This window comes from Lampetra fluviatilis, unplaced genomic scaffold, assembly GCF_964198595.1.
Source record: "Lampetra fluviatilis unplaced genomic scaffold, kcLamFluv1.1 SCAFFOLD_274, whole genome shotgun sequence".
Taxonomy (NCBI): Eukaryota; Metazoa; Chordata; class Hyperoartia; order Petromyzontiformes; family Petromyzontidae; genus Lampetra; species Lampetra fluviatilis.
In genome coordinates this window covers 89,903-112,500 of record NW_027620664.1, presented here as the reverse complement: position 1 = coordinate 112,500, position 22,598 = coordinate 89,903, and the positions used below count along the sequence as shown (strand labels likewise).

At 53.7% G+C, this 22,598-nt stretch overlaps 1 protein-coding gene across 1 annotated transcript in view; it reads left to right on the top strand.

Annotated features, from left to right (window-relative positions):
• LOC144954213 (beta-centractin-like) overlaps window positions 1-3,028 on the top strand; it is a gene marked incomplete at its 5' end in the record, with an annotated part of 12,759 nt that extends 9,731 nt beyond the window's left edge. The window contains one exon of the mRNA XM_078884769.1: window positions 2,511-3,028. Within this exon, the coding sequence (XP_078740895.1) occupies window positions 2,511-2,613 (103 nt within the window). The remainder of the gene's footprint in view (window positions 1-2,510) is intronic.
• Between the last annotated feature and the right edge of the window lie 19,570 nt (window positions 3,029-22,598).

Sequence of the window (22,598 nt, the reverse complement as noted above, 5' to 3'; positions counted from 1 at the left end):
TCTCCCCCGTGTCTCACCGTGTCTCCCCGTGTCTCCCCCGTGTCTCCCCGTGTCTCACCGTGTCTCCCCGTGTCTCCCCCGTGTCTCCCCGTGTCTCCCCGTGTCTCACCGTGTCTCCCCGTGTCTCACCGTGTCTCCCCGTGTCTCACCGTGTCTCCCCGTGTCTCCCCGTGTCTCACCGTGTCTCCCCGTGTCTCACCGTGTCTCCCCCGTGTCTCCCCCATGTCTCACCGTGTCTCACCGTGTCTCCCCGTGTCTCACCGTGTCTCCCCGTGTCTACCCCGTGTCTACCCCGTGTCTCCCCGTGTCTCCCCGTGTCTCACCGTGTCTCCCCGTGTCTCACCGTGTCTCACCGTGTCTCCCCCGTGTCTCCCCCGTGTCTCCCCCGTGTCTCCCCCGTGTCTCCCCGTGTCTCCCCCGTGTCTCCCCGTGTCTCCCCCGTGTCTCCCCCGTGTCTCCCCCGTGTCTCCCCCGTGTCTCCCCCGTGTCTCCCCGTGTCTCCCCCGTGTCTCCCCGTGTCTCCCCGTGTCTCCCCCGTGTCTCCCGTGTCTCCCCGTGTCTCACCGTGTCTCCCCGTGTCTCCCCGTGTCTCCCCCGTGTCTCCCCCGTGTCTCCCCGTGTCTCCCCCGTGTCTCCCCGTGTCTCCCCGTGTCTCCCCCGTGTCTCCCCCGTGTCTCCCGTGTCTCCCCGTGTCTCACCGTGTCTCCCCGTGTCTCCCCGTGTCTCCCCGTGTCTCACCGTGTCTCCCCGTGTCTCCCCGTGTCTCACCCTGTCTCCCCGTGTCTCACCGTGTCTCCCCGTGTCTCCCCGTGTCTCCCCCGTGTCTCACCCTGTCTCCCCGTGTCTCACCGTGTCTCCCCGTGTCTCACCGTGTCTCCCCGTGTCTCCCCGTGTCTCACCGTGTCTCCCCGTGTCTCCCCGTGTCTACCCCGTGTCTCCCCCGTGTCTCCCCGTGTGTCTCCCCGTGTGTCTCCCCGTGTGTCTCCCCCGTGTCTCCCCGTGTCTCTCCCCCGTGTCTCCCCGTGTCTCTCCCCCGTGTCTCTCCCCCGTATCTCCCCGTGTCTCTCCCCTTGTCTCCCCCGTGTCTCCCCGTGTCTCCCCCGTGTCTCCCCTGTCTCCCCCGTGTCTCCCCCGTGTCTCCCCGTGTCTCCCCGTATCTCACCGTGTCTCCCCTGTCTCCCCCGTGTCTCCCCCGTGTCTCACCGTGTCTCCCCGTGTCTCCCCCGTGTCTCCCCGTGTCTCCCCCGTGTCTCCCCGTGTCTCCCCGTGTGTCTCCCCCGTGTCTCCCTGTGTCTCCCCCGTGTCTCCCCCGTGTCTCCCCCGTGTCTCCCCGTGTGTCTCCCCGTGTCTCACCGTGTCTCACCGTGTCTCCCCCGTGTCTCCCCGTGTCTCCCCGTGTGTCTCCCCGTGTCTCACCGTGTCTCCCCGTGTCTCCCCGTGTCTCCCCGTGTCTCCCCTGTGTCTCCCCGTGTCTCCCCGTGTCTACCCCGTGTCTCACCGTGTCTCCCCGTGTCTCCCACGTGTCTCCCCGTGTGTCTCCCCCGTGTCTCCCCGTGTCTCCCCCGTGTCTCCCCCGTGTCTCCCCGTGTCTCACCGTGTCTCCCCCGTGTCTCCCCCGTGTCTCCCCGTGTCTCCCCGTGTCTCCCCGTGTCTCCCCGTGTGTCTCCCCCGTGTCTCCCCGTGTCTCCCCCGTGTCTCACCGTGTCTCCCCGTGTCTCCCCGTGTGTCTCCCCCGTGTCTCCCCCGTGTCTCTCCGTGTCTCCCACGTGTCTCCCCGTGTCTCCCACGTGTCTCCCACGTGTCTCCCCGTGTCTCCCCGTTTGTCTCCCCCGTGTCTCACCGTGTCTCCCCCGTGTCTCCCCCGTGTCTCACCGTGTCTCCCCCGTGTCTCCCCGTGTCTCCCCCGTGTCTCCCCGTGTCTCACCGTGTCTACCCCGTGTCTCACCGTGTCTCCCCCGTGTCTCCCCGTGTCTCACCGTGTCTCCCCGTGTCTCCCCGTGTCTCACCGTGTCTACTCCTTGTCTCACCGTGTCTCCCCGTGTCTCCCCGTGTCTCCCCGTGTCTACCCGTGTCTCCCCGTGTCTCACCGTGTCTCCCCCGTGTCTCCCCCGTGTCTCCCCGTGTCTCACCGTGTCTCCCCGTCTCTCCCCGTGTCTCCCCGTGTGTCTCCCCCGTGTCTCCCCGTGTCTCCCCCCGTGTCTCCCCGTGTCTCCCCGTGTCTTCCCGTGTCTCCCCGTGTCTCTCCCCCGTGTCTCCACGTCTCTCCCCGTGTCTCCCCGTCTCTCCCCGTGTCTCCCCGTGTCTCCCCGTGTCTCCCCGTGTCTCCACGTCTCTCCCCGTGTCTCCCCATGTCTCTCCCCGTGTCTCCACGTCTCTCCCCCGTGTCTCTCCCCGTGTCTCCCCGTGTCTCCCCGTGTCTCCCCCGTGTCTCCCCGTGTCTCCCCGTGTCTCCCCCGTATCTCACCGTGTCTCCCCCGTGTCTCCCCCGTGTCTCTCCCCGTGTCTCCCAGGGGGTCTATCCTGGCGTCGCTGGACACCTTCAAGAGGATGTGGGTCTCCAAGAAAGAATACGAAGACGATGGGACCAGGGTGATCCACCGCAAGACATTGTGAACCTAGCCTGGCACGGCAATACTGGTCGGCACTGCTGCGTTTACGTAATCTCCACGCCACGGCAAAACTCAGCCACTCACTCAGTCAGCCACTCACTCAGTCAGCCACTCACTCAGCCACCCACCCACTCACTCAGCCACCCACCCACTCACTCAGCCACTCACTCACTCAGCCACTCACTCAGCAACTCACTCACTCACTCAGCCACTCACTCACTCAGCCACTCACTCACTCAGCCACTCACTCAGTCACTCACTCAGCAACTCACTCACTCACTCAGCCACTCACTCACTCAGCCACTCACCCAGCCACTCACTCAGCCACTCAACTCACTCAGCCACTCACTCACTCAGCCACTCAACTCACTCAGCCACTCACTCACTCAGCCACTCACTCAGTCACTCAATTAGCCACTCACTCACTCAGCCACTCAGCCACTCACTCACTCAGCCACTCAACTCACTCAGCCACCCACTCACTCAGCCACTCACTCACCCACCCACTCACTCAGCCACTCAACTCACTCAGCCACTCACTCACTCAGCCACTCACTCAGCCACTCACCCACCCACTCACTCAGCCACTCACTCACTCAGCCACTCACTCAGCCACTCACCCACCCACTCACTCAGCCACTCAACTCACTCAGACACTCACTCACTCAACTCACTCAGCCACTCAACTCACTCAGCCACTCACTCAGTCACTCAATCAGCCACTCACTCACTCAGCCACTCAACTCACTCAGCCACTCACTCACTCAGCCACTCACTCACTCACCCACCCACTCACTCAGCCACTCAACTCACTCAGACACTCACTCACTCAGCCACTCAACTCACTCAGCCACTCACTCACTCAGCCACTCACTCAGCCACTCACCCACCCACTCACTCAGCCACTCACTCACTCAGCCACTCACTCAGCCACTCACCCACCCACTCACTCAGCCACTCAACTCACTCAGACACTCACTCACTCAACTCACTCAGCCACTCAACTCACTCAGCCACTCACTCAGTCACTCAATCAGCCACTCACTCACTCAGCCACTCAACTCACTCAGCCACTCACTCACTCAGCCACTCAGCAACTCACTCACTCACTCAGCCACTCACCCACCCACTCACTCAGCCACTCAACTCACTCAGCCACCCACTCACTCAGCCACTCAACTCACTCAGCCACTCACTCACTCAGCCACTCAGCAACTCACTCACTCACTCAGCCACTCACCCACCCACTCACTCAGCCACTCAACTCACTCAGCCACCCACTCACTCAGCCACTCAACTCACTCAGCCACTCACTCACTCAGCCACTCACTCACTCACTCACCCACTCACTGATCTGCCCAGTGCTAGCAATGTTTACTACACACCGCACCAGGTACTCATTTTAAGGCTGAGTCTACTTAGGGGAGCGTCCAGGACCGGTTTAGATAATCGTCACCGGTGGTGTTGAGCCGTGAGCGGGAATCGAACTCGGGTCGCCGGGTTCGTAGCGCAACGCTAACCACTACTACACTACACTATACACTACTACACTATACACTACTACACTATACACTACTACACTATACACTACTACACTACACTATACACTACTACACTACACTATACACTACACACAGACACACAGCCACACACTCACCTAGGCTTGGCAAGGTGCACCTAGCCTGGCACCTGGACGGTTCGTATGGGAGGGCTCTGGGTTTTATTGACACAACCACCTACTCACTCATCCAGCCACCCACCCACTCAGCCAGCCACCCACCCACCCACTCACCCACCCACTCACTCACCCACCCACCCATCCACCCATCCACCCACCCACTCATTCATTCACTCACCCACCCACTAATTAATTCACTCACCCACCCACTCATTCACTCACCCACCCACTCATTCACTCACCCACCCACTCATTCACCCACCCACTCATTCATTCACTCACCCACCCACTAATTAATTCACTCACCCACCCACTCATTCACTCACCCACCCACTCATTCACTCACCCACCCACTCATTCACTCACCCACCCACTCATTCACTCACCCACCCACTCATTCATTCACCCACCCACTCATTCATTCACTCACCCACTCATTCACTCACTCACCCACTCATTCACTCACTCACCCACTCATTCACTCACCCACCCACTAATTCATTCACTCACCCACCCACTAATTCACCCACCCACTAATTCATTCACTCACCCACTCATTCACTCACCCACCCACTCACCCACCCACTCACCCACCCACTCACTCACCCACCCATTCACTCACTCACCCACCCACTCACCCACCCACTCACTCACTCACCCACTCATTCACTCACTCACCCACCCACCCACCCACCCACCCACTCACCCACCCACCCACCCACTCACCCACTCACCCACCCACTCACCCACTCACCCACCCACCCACTCACCCACTCACCCACCCACCCACCCACTCACCCACCCACCCACCCACTCACCCACCCACCCACCCACTCACCCACCCACCCACCCACTCACTCACTCACTCACCCACCCACTCACTCACCCACCCACCCACTCACTCACCCACCCACTCACCCACCCACTCACCCACTCACTCACCCACCCACTCACCCACTCACCCACCCACCCACCCACTCACTCACCCACCCACTCACCCACCCACTCACCCACCCACCCACTCACCCACCCACCCACCCACTCACCCACCCACCCACCCACCCACTCACTCACCCACCCAATCACCCACTCACTCACCCACCCACCCACCCACTCACTCACCCACCCACCCACCCACTCACTCACCCACTCAAACACCCACCCACCCACCCACCCACCCACTCACCCACCCACTCACCCACCCACTCACCCACCCACCCACCCACTCACCCACCCACCCACTCACCCACCCACTCACCCACCCACCCACTCACCCACCCACCCACTCACTCACCCACTCACCCACCCACTCACCCACCCACCCACTCACCCACCCACCCACTCACTCACCCACCCACTCACCCACCCACTCGCTCACCCACTCGCCCACCCACTCGCTCACCCACTCGCCCACCCACTCGCTCACCCACTCGCCCACCCACTCACCCACCCACTCACTCACCCACCCACTCACCCACTCACTCACCCACTCACTCACCCACCCACTCACCCACCCACCCACCCACCCACTCACCCACCCACCCACTCACTCACCCACCCACTCACTCACCCACCCACTCACCCACCCACTCACCCACCCACCCACCCACTCACTCACCCACCCACTCACCCACTCACCCACCCACTCACTCACTCACCCACTCACCCACCCACCCACTCACCCACCCACTCACCCACCCACTCACCCACCCACTCACCCACCCACTCACCCACCCACCCACCCACTCACCCACTCACCCACCCACTCACCCACTCACTCACTCACCCACCCACTCACTCACCCACTCACCCACCCACCCACTCACCCACCCACCCACCCACCCACTCACCCACCCACCCACCCACTCACCCACCCACTCACCCACCCACCCACTCACTCACCCACTCACCCACCCACTCACCCACCCACCCACTCGCCCACCCACTCGCTCACCCACTCGCCCACCCACTCGCCCACCCACTCGCCCACCCACTCGCCCACCCACTCGCCCACCCACCCGCTCACTCACCCACTCACTCACCCACTCACTCACCCACTCACTCACCCACTCACTCACCCACCCACTCACTCACCCACCCACTCACTCACCCACCCACTCACTCACCCACCCACCCACCCACCCACCCACCCACTCACCCACCCACCCACTCACTCACCCACCCACTCACCCACCCACTCACCCACCCACTCACCCACTCACTCACCCACTCACTCACCCACCCACTCACTCACCCACCCACTCACTCACCCACCCACTCACTCACTCACCCACCCACTCACCCACCCACTCACCCACCCACCCACTCACTCACCCACCCACTCACTCACCCACCCACTCACCCACCCACCCACCCACTCACTCACCCACCCACTCACTCACCCACCCACTCACTCACCCACCCACTCACCCACCCACCCACTCACCCACTCGCTCACCCACTCGCCCACCCACTCGCCCACCCACTCGCCCACCCACTCGCCCACCCACTCGCCCACCCACCCGCTCACTCACCCACTCACTCACCCACTCACTCACCCACTCACTCACCCACCCACTCACTCACCCACCCACTCACTCACCCACCCACCCACCCACCCACCCACTCACCCACCCACCCACCCACTCACTCACCCACCCACTCACCCACCCACCCACCCACTCACCCACCCACTCACCCACTCACTCACCCACTCACTCACCCACTCACTCACCCACCCACTCACTCACCCACCCACTCACTCACCCACCCACTCACCCACCCACTCACCCACCCACCCACTCACTCACCCACCCACTCACTCACCCACCCACTCACTCACTCACCCACCCACCCACTCACCCACCCACCCACTCACCCACCCACTCACTCACCCACTCACCCACCCACTCACTCACCCACTCACTCACTCACTCACCCACTCACCCACCCACTCACCCACTCACTCACTCACCCACCCACTCACCCACCCACCCACTCACCCACTCACTCACCCACTCACTCACTCACCCACTCACTCACTCACTCACCCACTCACTCACCCACTCACTCACTCACCCACCCACCCACTCACCCACCCACTCACCCACTCACTCACCCACCCACCCACTCACCCACTCACTCACTCACCCACCCACTCACCCACTCACTCACTCACCCACTCACTCACCCACTCACCCACTCACCCACTCACTCACTCACCCACCCACTCACCCACTCACTCACTCACCCACCCACTCACCCACTCACTCACTCACCCACTCACTCACCCACCCACTCACTCACCCACTCACAAGACGTTGTGATCAACTGATTGCTTGGGAGCCCCCCCCGTACTCCCCCCCCCCCCGTGTCCCCCCCCCCCGTGTCCCCCCCCCCCGTGTCCCCCCCCCCGTGTCCCCGCCCCCATGTACCCCCCCCATACTACCCCGTGTCGATGGGAGCTGTGATGGGGGCAGTGATGATGGTGGTGGGGGTGGTGATGATGGTGGGGGCAGTGATGGCGGTGGTGATGATGGTGGGGGCGGTGATGGGGGGGGGTGATGATGGTGGGGGCGGTGATGATGGGGGCGGTGATGGGGGGGGTGATGATGATGGGGGCGGTGATGGCGGTGATGGGGGTGGTGATGATGGGGGCGGTGATGATGGCGGTGAATAATAATAATAAAACATCGTCCTTTTGCATTTCGCGACTACAAAGCTGACTTACAGTGTGGATCTATCATCTCCATCACCATCATCACCACCATCATCACCATCATCATCATCACCACCATCACCACCTCCATCATCACCACCATCATCATCATCATCACCACCATCACCTCCACCACCATCGTCTCCATCATCACCACCTCCACCATCACCATCATCACCACCATCATCACCTCCACCATCACCACCTCCACCATCACCACCATCATCACAATCACCACCATCGCCATCATCACCATCATCACCATCACCACCACCTCCACCACCAACAACAACCGCCATTCGCCACTAAGTGGTGGTGACGTCACCACGACGCTTGTGCCAGGCCATGTGCACCTTGAGGCTACCACGTGAAGTGTCGAACGCCCGCTGGCAGGAGGTCACGGGGCAGACCCAGCAGGTGCCACGGGTCGACTGACCGAGATGACCGAGATGACTGGCTGATGCACCACCTGTGCCCCCTACTGTGCCAACTTGCTGTGCTTTAGCCACCCGGCGCTCCGCTCGTTGTTGTGGGGCTGATGGTAAGGCCCCACCTCTTAGTGGCACGCTCCAGTCTCAGCAGCAGCGTCTCCAACTCCTCCTCTGAATGAGCAGCAATCACCAAATCATCGGCATACGTAACGTGGTTGACCAATAGGGAGCCATCCCTTGACCGCACCCGGGCATCGATCAGCCTCCCATTGTATCTGTACCAGATGGAAATTCCCCCGGTACAGCTATTGAAGGCTTCACGAACTACGCGGTTGAAATAGATGTTAAATAATGTGGGAGCCAGAGGACATCCCTGTCGCACCCCAAGGTGTACAGGGAAAGGCTCCGACTCCCGGCCACGTAGTTTTACCCGGGCCCGCTCACCATCATGAAGGTCCTTAATGATCGTGAGCAGAGGGTCGGGGACTCCGAAAGCACGAAGAAGAAAATAAAAGCTTTGCTAATTAGCAATTTATTATTGAAAAAATACAAATGTAAAATAATAAAACCTTTTATTATTGGAAAAAACTGATTTGAAAATAATGAAAGCTTTTCTTTTCAATAATGAATAGATTTTTATTTTATTATTTTACATTTTTATTTTATATATTCTTGGTTCTTTCGGTGAACTCAAGTAGATATAAAATAAAAATAATAAAATAAGATTTTAAATAATTGAAAATAAAAGATTTGATAATTAGCAAAATTTTAAAATTAAAAATAATGAAAGCTTTTATTTACAATTTATTATCGAAAAAAAATGATTTGAAAATAATGAAAGCTTTTCTTTTCATAATAAATAGATTTTAATGTTATTTTATTATTTAACATTTTTATTTTATATATTCTTGGTTCTTTCGGTGAACTCAAGTAGATATAAAATTAAAATAATAAAATAAAGATTTTCAATAATTAATTGAAAATAAAAGCTTTCATAATTTGCAAAAAATTTTAAAATTGAAAATAATGAAAGCTTTTATTGTTTACAATTTATTATCGAAAAAAAAATGATTAGAACATAATGAAAGCTTTTCTTTTAAGAATAAATAGATTTTAATGTTATTTTATTATTTTACATTTTTATTTTATATATTCTTGGTTCTTTCGGTGAACTCAAGCAGATATAAAATGAAAATAATAAAATAAGATTTTTAATAATTGATTGAAAATAAACGCTTTCATAATTTGCAAACATTTTTAAAATTGAGAATAATGAAAGCTTTTATTGTTTACAATTTATTATCGAAAAAAAAATGATTTGAAAATAATGAAAGCTTTTCTTTTCAATAATGAATAGATTTTTATTTTATTATTTTACATTTTTATTTTATATTTTCTTGGTTCTTTCGGTGAACTCAAGTAGATATAAAATTAAAATAATAAAATAAGATTTTTAATAATTGAAAATAAAAGCTTTGATAATTAGCAAAATTTTAAAATTAAAAATAATGAAAGCTTTTATTTACAATTTATTATCGAAAAAAATGATTTGAAAATAATGAAAGCTTTTATTATTTACAATTTATTATCGAAAAAAAAATTATGTGAAAATAATGAAAGCTTTTCTTTTCATAATAAATAGATTTTAATGTTATTTTATTATTTTACATTTTTATTTTATATATTCTTGGTTCTTTCGGTGAACTCAAGTAGATATAAAATAAAAATAAAATTTTCAATTCAATAAATCTCGGAGCAAACTCTGGAACAGTTGCGAGTAGCAACATCATCATCATCATCGCTGACATCAGCTGACATCATCACGCGCCTCGCACAAAGAGAGAAGCAAATATCGATTTAAAGCTTTCGTGACTGCAGGATGGATTCATCTTCTTGGTTCTTTCGGTAAAGTCATCACGTAGAAGGGAAATAATAAAATAATAAAACATAATAAAAAACATAAAATAATAAAAAATACATAATCAAATAATAAAAATAAAACATAAATAATAAAACAAAACTATAAAACTAATAAAATAAAAAATCAAACATAATAACATAATAAACCTAAAACATAATAAAATTTCGATTTAAAGCTTGGGGGTGTGTGGGCAGGGTTAGTTCGTATGTGGAGGAGTGTTCGTATGTGGAGGAGTGTTCGTATGTGGAGGAGTGTTCGTATGTGGAGGAGTGTTTGTGGGTGGAAGTGTTTGTATGTAGAGGAGCGTTCGTAGGTAGAGGAGTGACCGTGTGCATGTGTTCGTATGTGGAGGAGTGTTCGTATGTGGAGGAGTGTTTGTGGGTGGAAGTGTTTGTATGTAGAGGAGCGTTCGTAGGTAGAGGAGTGACCGTGTGCATGTGTTCGTATGTGGAGGAGTGTTCGTATGTGGAGGAGTGTTTGTGGGTGGAAGTGTTTGTATGTAGAGGAGCGTTCGTAGGTAGAGGAGTGACCGTGTGCATGTGTTCGTATGTGGAGGAGTGTTCGTATGTGGAGGAGTGTTTGTGGGTGGAAGTGTTTGTATGTAGAGGAGCGTTCGTAGGTAGAGGAGTGACCGTGTGCATGTGTTCGTATGTGGAGGAGTGTTCGTATGTGGAGGAGTGTTTGTGGGTGGAAGTGTTTGTATGTAGAGGAGCGTTCGTAGGTAGAGGAGTGACCGTGTGCATGTGTTCGTATGTGGAGGAGTGTTCGTATGTGGAGGAGTGTTTGTGGGTGGAAGTGTTTGTATGTAGAGGAGCGTTCGTAGGTAGAGGAGTGACCGTGTGCATGTGTTCGTATGTGGAGGAGTGTTCGTATGTGGAGGAGTGTTTGTGGGTGGAAGTGTTTGTATGTAGAGGAGCGTTCGTAGGTAGAGGAGTGACCGTGTGCATGTGTTCGTATGTGGAGGAGTGTTCGTATGTGGAGGAGTGTTTGTGGGTGGAAGTGTTTGTATGTAGAGGAGCGTTCGTAGGTAGAGGAGTGACCGTGTGCATGTGTTCGTATGTGGAGGAGTGTTCGTATGTGGAGGAGTGTTTGTGGGTGGAAGTGTTTGTATGTAGAGGAGCGTTCGTAGGTAGAGGAGTGACCGTGTGCATGTGTTCGTATGTGGAGGAGTGTTCGTATGTGGAGGAGTGTTTGTGGGTGGAAGTGTTTGTATGTAGAGGAGCGTTCGTAGGTAGAGGAGTGACCGTGTGCATGTGTTCGTATGTGGAGGAGTGTTCGTATGTGGAGGAGTGTTTGTATGTAGAGGAGCGTTCGTAGGTAGAGGAGTGACCGTGTGCATGTGTTCGTATGTGGAGGAGTGTTCGTATGTGGAGGAGTGTTTGTGGGTGGAAGTGTTTGTATGTAGAGGAGCGTTCGTAGGTAGAGGAGTGACCGTGTGCATGTGTTCGTATGTGGAGGAGTGTTCGTATGTGGAGGAGTGTTTGTGGGTGGAAGTGTTTGTATGTAGAGGAGCGTTCGTAGGTAGAGGAGTGACCGTGTGCATGTGTTCGTATGTGGAGGAGTGTTCGTATGTGGAGGAGTGTTTGTGGGTGGAAGTGTTTGTATGTAGAGGAGCGTTCGTAGGTAGAGGAGTGACCGTGTGCATGTGTTCGTATGTGGAGGAGTGTTCGTATGTGGAGGAGTGTTTGTGGGTGGAAGTGTTTGTATGTAGAGGAGCGTTCGTAGGTAGAGGAGTGACCGTGTGCATGTGTTCGTATGTGGAGGAGTGTTCGTATGTGGAGGAGTGTTTGTGGGTGGAAGTGTTTGTATGTAGAGGAGCGTTCGTAGGTAGAGGAGTGACCGTGTGCATGTGTTCGTATGTGGAGGAGTGTTCGTATGTGGAGGAGTGTTCGGTTGTAGAGGGGTGTTCATGTGGGTGAGTGCTCGTAGGTAGAGGAGTGTTCGTAGGTAGAGGAGTGTTTGTGGGCAGTTAGTAAATGGAGTGTTCGTATGTTGAGTGCTCGTATGTGGAGGAGTGTTCGTATGTGGAGGAGTGTTCGTATGTGGAGGAGTGTTTGTGGGTGGAGGAGCGTTCGTATGTAGAGGATTGTAGGCAGTTCAGTGTTCACAAGTAGAGGAGCGTCCGTATGTCGAGGAGTGTTCGTAGCTAGGGGAGTGTTCGTATGCTGGGGAGTTCCCTGAACTTTACAAAGCAGAGATTGGGGGGTTCCACATTCGTCCCAAATCTCCACCTTACCCGTATCCATTTTCACAAATACAAACATCTTAGAAGCAATAATCATCGTAAGAGCACGAATATATTAAAAACGATTGAGTCGTAGCAATAATTAATTTAAATAAACTCTTTAAAAAAAGTAAAAAAAACAACGCTTTTGATGAACAACTTCGTTTAAATTTCTATTTAAAGCTTTCGTGATTGCAAGGATTCATGTTCTTGGTTCTTTCGGTAAAGTCACGTAGAAGGGAAATAATAAAATAATAAGATTAAATAACAATAATAATATCGAATAACAAAAAATAAGAACTTTAAAATAATAAAAATGAAGTGAAAATAATAGGTAATAATAAAATTATTAAATAAAACTAATATGTTTTAAATAATCAAATAATTATTTGCTAATACTGAAATAACTCTGGTAAATTTAAATTAATAAAATTATAAAGTAAAAAGTGATAAATTGCAAATAATAAAATGCAAATTATAAACTAAAAAAATAAAAATACATTGAAATTAATAAAATAATAGATTGAAAATAATACAATTATAAATTGAAAATTATAAACAAAAACAATTAAAATAATAAATAGAAAATAATAAAATAATAGATTGAAAATAATAAAATAATAGATTGAAAATAATACAATTATAAATTGAAAATTATAAACAAAAATAATAGATTAAAAATAATAAAATAATAAATAGAAAATAATAAAATAATAAATAGAAAATAATAAAAGCAAATAAACTCACCACGTTTCGATCGCTTGTGTTGCGATTGAAACGTCGTGATTTTGTTTGCTTTTCTTATTTTCAAAAAATTATTTTATTATTTTTTTATCTATTTTTATGTTGAATTTTTTTGATAAAAAATCGCATTTTATAATTTCCAATTTAGAATTTTTATTTAATAATTTTATTCTTTTCAAGTCACCAGAAAGAAAAGTTATTATTTAAGTATTTGCCAATCGTTATTTGATTATTCTAAATCAATTTTTTTGTTTCTTTATGATTTGCATTTTATAATTTCCAATTTTGAATTTTTATTTAATAATTTTATTCTTTTCAAGTCACCAGAAAGAAAAGTACTATTTAAGTATTTGCCAATCGTTATTTGATTATTCTAAATCAATTTTTTTGTTTCTTTATGATTTGCATTTTATAATTTCCAATTTAGAATTTTTGTTTAATAATTTTATTCTTTTCAAGTCACCAGAAAGAAAAGTACTATTTAAGTATTTGCCAATCGTTATTTGATTATTCTAAATCAATTTTTTTGTTTCTTTATGATTTGCATTTTATTATTTCCAATTTAGAATTTTATTTTCCAATTTTATTATTTGCAATTTAGCAGATTTATTTTATTATTAGCAAATCATTATTCTATTATTTTTAATCTATTATTTTTTTGTTAACAATTAGCATTTTATTATTTTATTTCCAATTTAGAATTTTTGTTTAATAATTTTTATTATTTCCAATTTACCAGATGTAATTTATTATCAGCAAATCATTATTTTATTATTTTAAATATATGAGGTTTATTTAAGAATTGTCTTACTACCACTTAACAATTTTCGAATCATTTAAATATTTAAAAAACAATTATGTAAATTTGTGTTTAGAATGTGCATATTATTATTTTATTATTTCCAATTAAACTATTTATTCAAATTTATTATTTACAATTTACCAGATTTATTTTATCAGTAGCAAATCATTATTTTATTATTTAAAATATATTAGTTTCATTTTATAATTAGCTATTAATTATTTGTCAATTAAATATGATGTCATTATTTTCAAGTTCTTATTTTAATTCGATTTTTTAAATTTTTTAAAATTGTTTTTCTATCTACGTCACTTTGCCGAGACAACTTTGTTTAACTCTGTTGTACGAGACAATTCCACAGTTTAGGGAGCAAACTCTTTGGTTTTTTTTATCGCTAAAGCCATGTAGGTAAACATTTTTAATAAATAAAATAAAAACCAAATAATTTTTAGATTTAAAGCTTTCGTGACTGCATGGATTCGTACTCGCGGTTCTTTAGGTAAAGTCACGTAGAAGGGAAATAACAAAATAATAAAAATATAAAACTATAAAAATTCTCACGACGTTTCGAAATGCAACACAAGCAGCAATCACCCGATACCCATACCCTACCCGATACCCGTACCCTACCCGATACCCGTACCCTACCCGATACCCGTACCCTACACGATACCCGTACCCTACCCGATACCCGTACCCTACCCGATACCCGTACCCTACCCGTACCCTACCAGATACCCGTACCCTACCCCATACCCGTACCCTACCCGATACCCGTACCCTACACGATACCCGTACCCTACACGATACCCATACCCTACCCGATACCCGTACCCTACCCGATACCCGTACCCTACCCGATACCCGTACCCTACACGATACCCGTACCCTACCCGATACCCGTACCCTACCCGATACCCGTACCCTACCCGTACCCTACCAGATACCCGTACCCTACCCCATACCCGTACCCTACCCGATACCCGTACCCTACACGATACCCGTACCCTACCCGATACCCGTACCCTACCCGATACCCGTACCCTACCCGATACCCGTACCCTACCCGGTACCCGATACCCGTACCCTACCCGATACCCGTACCCTACCCGATACCCGTACCCTACCAGATACCCGTACCCTACCCGATACCCGTACCCTACCCGATACCCGTACCCTACCAGATACCCGTACCCTACCCGATACCCGTACCCTACCCGATACCCGTACCCTACCCGATACCCGTACCCTACCAGATACCCGTACCCTACCCGATACCCGTACCCTACCCGATACCCGTACCCTACACGATACCCGTACCCTACCCGATACCCGTACCCTACCCGATACCCGTACCCTACCCGATACCCGTACCCTACCCGATACCCGTACCCTACCCGATACCCGTACCCTACCCGATACCCGTACCCTACCCGATACCCGTACCCTACCCGATACCCGTACCCTACCCGATACCCGTACCCTACCCGATACCCGTACCCTACCCGATACCCGTACCCTACCCGATACCCGTACCCTACCCGATACCCGTACCCTACCCGATACCCGTACCCTACCCGATACCCGTACCCTACACGATACCCGTACCCTACCCGATACCCGTACCCTACCAGATACCCGTAGCCTACCAGATACCCGTACCCTACCCGATACCCGTACCCTACCAGATACCCGTACCCTACCCGATACCCGTACCCTACCAGATACCCGTAGCCTACCAGATACCCGTACCCTACCCGATACCCGTACCCTACCAGATACCCGTACCCTACCCGATACACGTACCCTACCCGTACCCTACCCGATACCCGTACCCTACCAGATACCCGTACCCTACCCGATACCCGATACCCGTACCCTACACGATACCCGTACCCTACCCGATACCCGTACCATACCCGATACCCGTACCATACCCGATACCCGTACCCTACCCGATACCCGGCTACCCGGCCGGGTACGGGTACCCGTTTGCGACCCTGGTGCGGCCGGGTACGGGTAGGCCGTGAGTCACTGGTGAGTCACCGTGATTGTCACTCATTTCCCAACGTCTTGTCTCTTCTTCTTGGTTCTTTCGGTAAAGTCACGTAGAATGGAAATAATAAAACATAATAAAATAATTCTCACGACGTTTCGGCCACAACGCAAGCAGCCGTCCTCAGGTGGAGAACAGGTCTGTCGTTATTTCCATTCTACGTGACTTTACCGAAAGAACCAAGAAGATGAATCCCTGCAGTCACGAAAGCTTTAAATCGAAAAAGTCTTGTCTCTTCTCACAATTCAAGTTCCTAGAATCAACCCAGCCGCGCCTGCAACATGGCTTCATCCCAGAGGTCGCAATCAGGTACCCGATACCCGTACCCGGCTGGGTACGGGTAGGGTACGGGCCGGGTAGGGGTACGGGTACCCGTTTGCGACCCTGGTGCGGCCGGGTACGGGTAAGGAATCAAAACCCGTTTGCGACCTCTGGCGGTGCCTATTGAGGTGTCAACTACCTCGCCTGGTCCACAGGAGGTCGTGGGTTCGATCCTGACAATGGGGAGATGTTGACTACCTCGCCTGGTCTACAGGAGGTCGTGGGTTCGATCTTGACAATGGGGAGATGTTGACTACCTCGCCTGGTCTACAGGAGGTCGTGGGTTCGATCCTGACAATGGAGAGATGTTGACTACCTCGCCTGGCCTACAGGAGGTCGTGGATTCAATCCTGACAATGGGGAGATGTTGACTACCTCGCCTGGTCTGCAGGAGGTCGTGGGTTCGATCCTGACAATGGGGAGATGTTGACTACCTCGCCTGGTCTACAGGAGGTCGTGGGTTCAATCCCGACAATGGTTCAATCCTGACAATGGTTCAATGTCAACCACCTCGCCTGGTCTACAGGAGGTCGTGGATTCAATCCTGACAATGGTTCAATCCTGACAATGGGGAGATGTTGACTACCTCGCCTGGTCTACAGGAGGTCGTGGATTCAATCCTGACAATGGTTCAATCCTGACAATGGGGAGATGTCAACCACCTCGCCTGGTCCACAGGAGCTCCTGGCTTCGATCCCGACAATGGTTCAATGTCAACCACCTCGCCTGGCCTACAGGAGCTCGTGGTTTCGACCCACCTCCCTCACCACCTCCACCACCTCTCTCGCCATCTCCTCCACCATCTCCCTGAGCCTGGATGCTGCCCCCAACGCCGCCTCCCTCATGCCCCTCAGCTCCCCGGGGGTCGTGAGCGGAGCGGCCAGTAGGTCCCAGGGTGCATCAGCAGTAGCGGCCCCCAAACTTGCCAAGCGGCCTCTCCTCAGCGCGGGCAGCAATCGCTCACCCAGCAGCTCCAGGAGGAGATGGGCCACCCGTCCGTCATCATCATCGTCATCGTCGTCATCGCTTCTGTCACCGGCGATCCTACAGGCAGTACTGGCGATCCTACCGGCATCAGCAGCATCAGCATCAGCAGCAGTACCGGTGATCCTACCGGCATCAGCAGCATCAGCAGCAGCAGCAGTACTGGCGATCCTACCGGCATCAGCACCGGCGATCCCACCAGCATCAACAGCAGCATCAGCACCGGCGATCCCGTAGGCAGTACTGGCGATCTTACCGGCATCAGCAGCAGCATCAGCAGCAGCATCAGCAGCATCAGCAGCAGCATCAGCAGCATCAGCAGCATCAGCAGACCGCACGGCCATGGGGAGCCACAGGGCGGCCAGGATGTCCGTGCGGAGCGACCACGGCCTAGAAAGAGGAGGCCCTGATCCACTCGGACCACCACGCTGCTGCTGCTGCTGCTGCTGCTTCCGTTCCTGTTGCTGCTGCTGTTGTTCCTGTTGTTGCTTCTTTCGTTCCTCCTCCTCCTCCTGCTGCTGCTTTCGTTCCTCCTCCTGCTGCTTCCGTTCCTGTTGCTGCTGCTTTCGTTCCTCCTCCTGCTGCTTCCGTTCCTGTTGCTGCTGCTGTTGTTCCTGTTGTTGCTTCTTTCGTTCCTCCTCCTCCTCCTGCTGCTGGTGTTGCTGCTGCTGCTTTCGTTCCTCCTCCTGCTGCTTCCATTCCTGTTGCTGCTGCTTCCGTTCCTCCTCCTGCTGCTGCTGCTGTTGCTGCTGCTGCTGCTGTTGCTGCTGCTGCTGCTTCCGTTCCTGCTGCTGCTGCTTCCGTTCCTCCTCCTGCTGCTGCTGCTGCTGCTTCCGTTCCTGCTGCTGCTGCCACAGCAGGGCGAGGAGGCGCGGTGGCTGCAGCAGTAGCTGCAGCTGCGCTTGGAACTGCTGCTGTTGATGCTGCCGATGATGCAGCTGCTGCTGCTGCTGATACTGCTGTTGCTGCTGCTGATGCTTCTGCTGCAGCTGCAGCTGCCGACGCTCCAAACTCCGCAGCAGCCGCCGCTCGTCCACCGCCGTGGACACTCTCCAGAACGAGCTAACCGCTGCCCCACCACTCCTCCTCCTGCTCCTCACGCACGGCACGACAAACACCCCCTCCTCCTCCTCCTCCTCATCATCCTCATCATCACCACCCCCCTCGTCGTCGTCCTTGTCGTCATCACCGCCCCTCATCCTCCTCCTCCGCCGCCTCCGTGCGCGCCACACCGCGGGTGAGATGCGGAGCACGAGCTGGCGGCCCGAACGGAAGGTGAGTGACATGTCGACTGAGCAGCGGTGGCCGGGGTGGACGTCGTCGTCGTCGTCGTCATCGTCGTCGGGGTGGACAACTTCGTAGTTGTAGTCGTCGTGGTGGACAACTTCGTCGTTGTAGTCGTCGGGGTGGACAACTTTGTAGTTGTTGTCGTGGTGGACAACTTCATCGTCGTAGTCGGCTGGGCGGTTGGGGTGGCCGCGATCTCCACCGTCGTCACGATCTCCAAGATCTCCACGACCTCCACAATCTCCACGACCTACACGACCTACACGACCTCCAGCATCGTCACGATCTCCAAGATCTCCACGACCTCCACAATCTCCACGACCTACACAATCTCCACGACCTCCAGCATCGTCACGATCTCCAAGATCTCCACGACCTCCACAATCTCCATGAACTCCACAATCTCCACGACCTCCAGCATCGTCACGATCTCCACGACCTCCACGATCTCCACGACCTCCACGACCTCCACGACCTCCACGACCTCCACGACCTCCACAATCTCCACGACCTCCAGCGTCATCACGATCTCCACGACCTCCACAATCTCCAAGATCTCCACGACCTCCACAATCTCCGTCACGATCATCGTCATCATCGTCATCATCGCTGCTCCACGTCGCCGTGACATGGAACTTGTGCCGGACACGTTCCCAGCATCTCCGCAGTGACGCCCTGAAGCCTCGGAGTACCGCGTCAGCCGGCACGGGGAGCAGTGGCGGTGATGACGATGGGGCAGCAGCAGCAGTAGCAGCGGAGAGAGACTGGCGGCCGTGGCACACGAGGCAAAGCGCATCGCCCCACTCAGCGCTGAGGCAGCCGCAGGGAGCGGGGGGGGGGGTGGGGGGGGGGCGGGGGGGGGGGTGGAGGCGTCGGAGGTGGACAACTGCACAGCCCTGGTTGATGGCAGCGGGTCCACCTTGTCTACCACCTCCACCACCACCACCGCCACCATCGTCACTTCCACCCCATCTCCACCCTCCCCATCCACCTCCAAGTCCTCCCCATCTTCCCCATCCTCCTCCACCACCGTCACCACCACCACCATCACCACCGCCATCGTCACCACCACCGCCACCACCACCACCACCGTCACCACTTCCACCACCGTCACCACCACCACCACCACCTCCACCACCGTCACCACCGTCACCACTTCCACCACCGTCACCACCACCACCATCACCACCACCACCACCACCACCACCGCCACCACCGCCACCACCGTCATCATCATCGTCGTCCCACAGCCGCACGTCCAGCTCCCATCCTTCGGGCGGCTCCAGCGGAACCAGGAGCTCGAACACGACGACTGCGGCGGTGGTGGTGGTGGTGGTGGCGGCGGTGGTGGTGGTGGTGGCGGTGGTGGCGGTGGTGGTGTTAGTGGTGGTGGCTGACCAACCGAGCCGGTCCCCGATTCCGGCGGGGACGCAGCGTGGTGAGGTGAGCAGCGTGGGGAGAGACTTCGGCCACCACTCACGCGGACGGACCCCCCATCCTCCTACACCTACTACACCTCCTCCTCCTACTACACCTCCACCTCCTCCTACTCCACCTCCTACTCCTCCTCCCACTCCACCTCGTACTCCACCTCCTCCACCCACTCCTCCCCCCCCTCCACCTCCCCCTCCCCCCCCCCCCCACGGTGAGCCCCGCCCCCAGCAGCTCGTCCACGAGTCCCAGGATGAAGTCGTCGAGGCGGCTGGAGGCGTCACGGGGCGGAGGAGGAGGCAGCGAGCGCAGGAGGGCACGGCACACGCGGCGCAGGGCGGGCCCTGAGGGCATTGTGGGTACAGGGAGCCCTGAGGGCACCGGGCGCCGCTCCGGATCCGCCGTCACGATCCACTCCGGGTCTTTGCTTTCTCCAATCAGCTCCACATTCGGATCCGCCCTCACGATCCACTCCGGATCCGCCGTCACGATCCGCCCCGGGTCTTTGCTTTCTCCAATCAGCTCCACATTCGGATCCGCCCTCACGATCCACTCCGGATCCGCCCTCACGATCCGCCCCGGGTCTTTGCTTTCTCCTCTGGGTCCAATCCGCTCCACATTCGGATCCGCCCTCACGATCCGGCCCGGGTCTTTGCTTTCTCCTCTGGGTCCAATCAGCTCCACATTCGGATCCGCCCTCACGATCCGCTCCGGATCCGCCGTCACGATCCGCCCCGGGTCTTTGCTTTCTCCAATCAGCTCCACATTCGGATCCGCCCTCACGATCCACTCCGGATCCGCCCTCACGATCCGGCCCGGGTCTTTGCTTTCTCCTCTGGGTCCAATCAGCTCCACATTCGGATCCGCCCTCACGATCCGCTCCGGATCCGTCCCCACGATCCGCTCCTTCTCCCGGCAAATCCTCAGCATGTCCCTGACCCACCGCTCCACCTCCTCCACCTCCTCCTCCTCCACCACCTCCACCTCCTCCACCACCTCCACCCCACCTCCACCACCCCTCCTCCTCCTCCTCCTCCTCAAGGCCACCACTGCTAACCACAGCGCCAGGCTCACCACGTGACCCCAGGGAGACATCAGGGACCCCCACAATGAGCTGTAGGGACCCTCCAAAGGGGGGTCCGGGGGTCTATCCCCTCGGTGGTCGAGCGACGAGGTGGACGACAAGGTGGACGACAAGGAGGAGGAGGAGGAGGAGGGTGGAGAGCGCTCCGACTCCAGCTCCCGGAGGATCCGCTCCATGGCTTGCGACAGCCGGGACTCCCGCTCGGACATTCGGGGGTCCGGGGAGAAGTCGGGGGGGGTCCCAAGGGGGTCCCAAGGGGCGGTGACATCATCCCGGATAGAGCCTGGGGGGTGGGGGGGTGGTGGTGGGGGTGGGGTGGTGAGGGTGGTGGTGGTGGTGGTGGTGGGGGTGGTGGTGATGGTGGGGGTGGGGGTGGTGAGGGTGGTGGGGGTGGTGATGGGGGGGTGGTGGTGGTGGAGGGGGGGACATTGGTGGTGGTGGTGATGGTGGTGTGGGGGGGTGGGGGGGGGGTGGTGGTGGGGGTGGTGGGGGTGGTGGTGGTGGTGGGGGTGGTGGTGGGGGTGGTGGTGGTGGTGGTGGTGGAGGGGGGGACATTGGTGGTGGTGGTGATGGTGGTGTGGGGGGGTGGGGGGGGGGTGGTGGTGGGGGGGATGGTGGTGGTGGTGGGGGTGGTGGTGGGGGTGGTGGTGGGGGGTGGTGGGGGTGGTGGTGGTGGTGGTGGTGAGGTTGGTGGTGTGGGGGTGGGGGTGGGGTGGGGTGGGGGTGGTGGTGATGGTGGTGGTGGTGATGGAGGGGGGGGACATTGGTGGTGGTGGTGGTAGTGGTGGTGATGGAGGGGGGGGACATTGGTGGTGGGGGTGGTGGTGATGTTGGTGATGTTGGTGATGATGGTGGTGATGGTGGTGATGATGGTGGTGATGGTGGTGATGATGGTGATGGTAGTGATGATGGTGATGGTGGTGATGATGGTGATGTTGATGTTGGTGATGATGTTGATGGTGATGTTGGTGATGTCTCACCGGGTTCGCTGTCCGTGTGTCTCTCTCGCTGGCGGACAAGAGGTTGACTCAGGAGGGCCACCACCGCCAGCAGATACGGTCCCACAGTCCACATGGCTCCCTCACCCCGCGTCTCTGTCCAAGTGTCTCCCTGTCTCTCTCTCTCTGTGTCTCACTGTGTCTCTGTGTGTCTCAGTGTGTCTCAGTGTCTCTCTCTCTCTGTCTCTCTGTGTCTCACTGTGTCTCCCTGTGTCTCACTGTGTCTCACTGTGTCTCTGTGTGTCTCACTGTGTCTCAGTGTGTCTCCCCGTGTCTCCCCGTGTCTCACTGTGTGTCTCCCTGTGTCTCC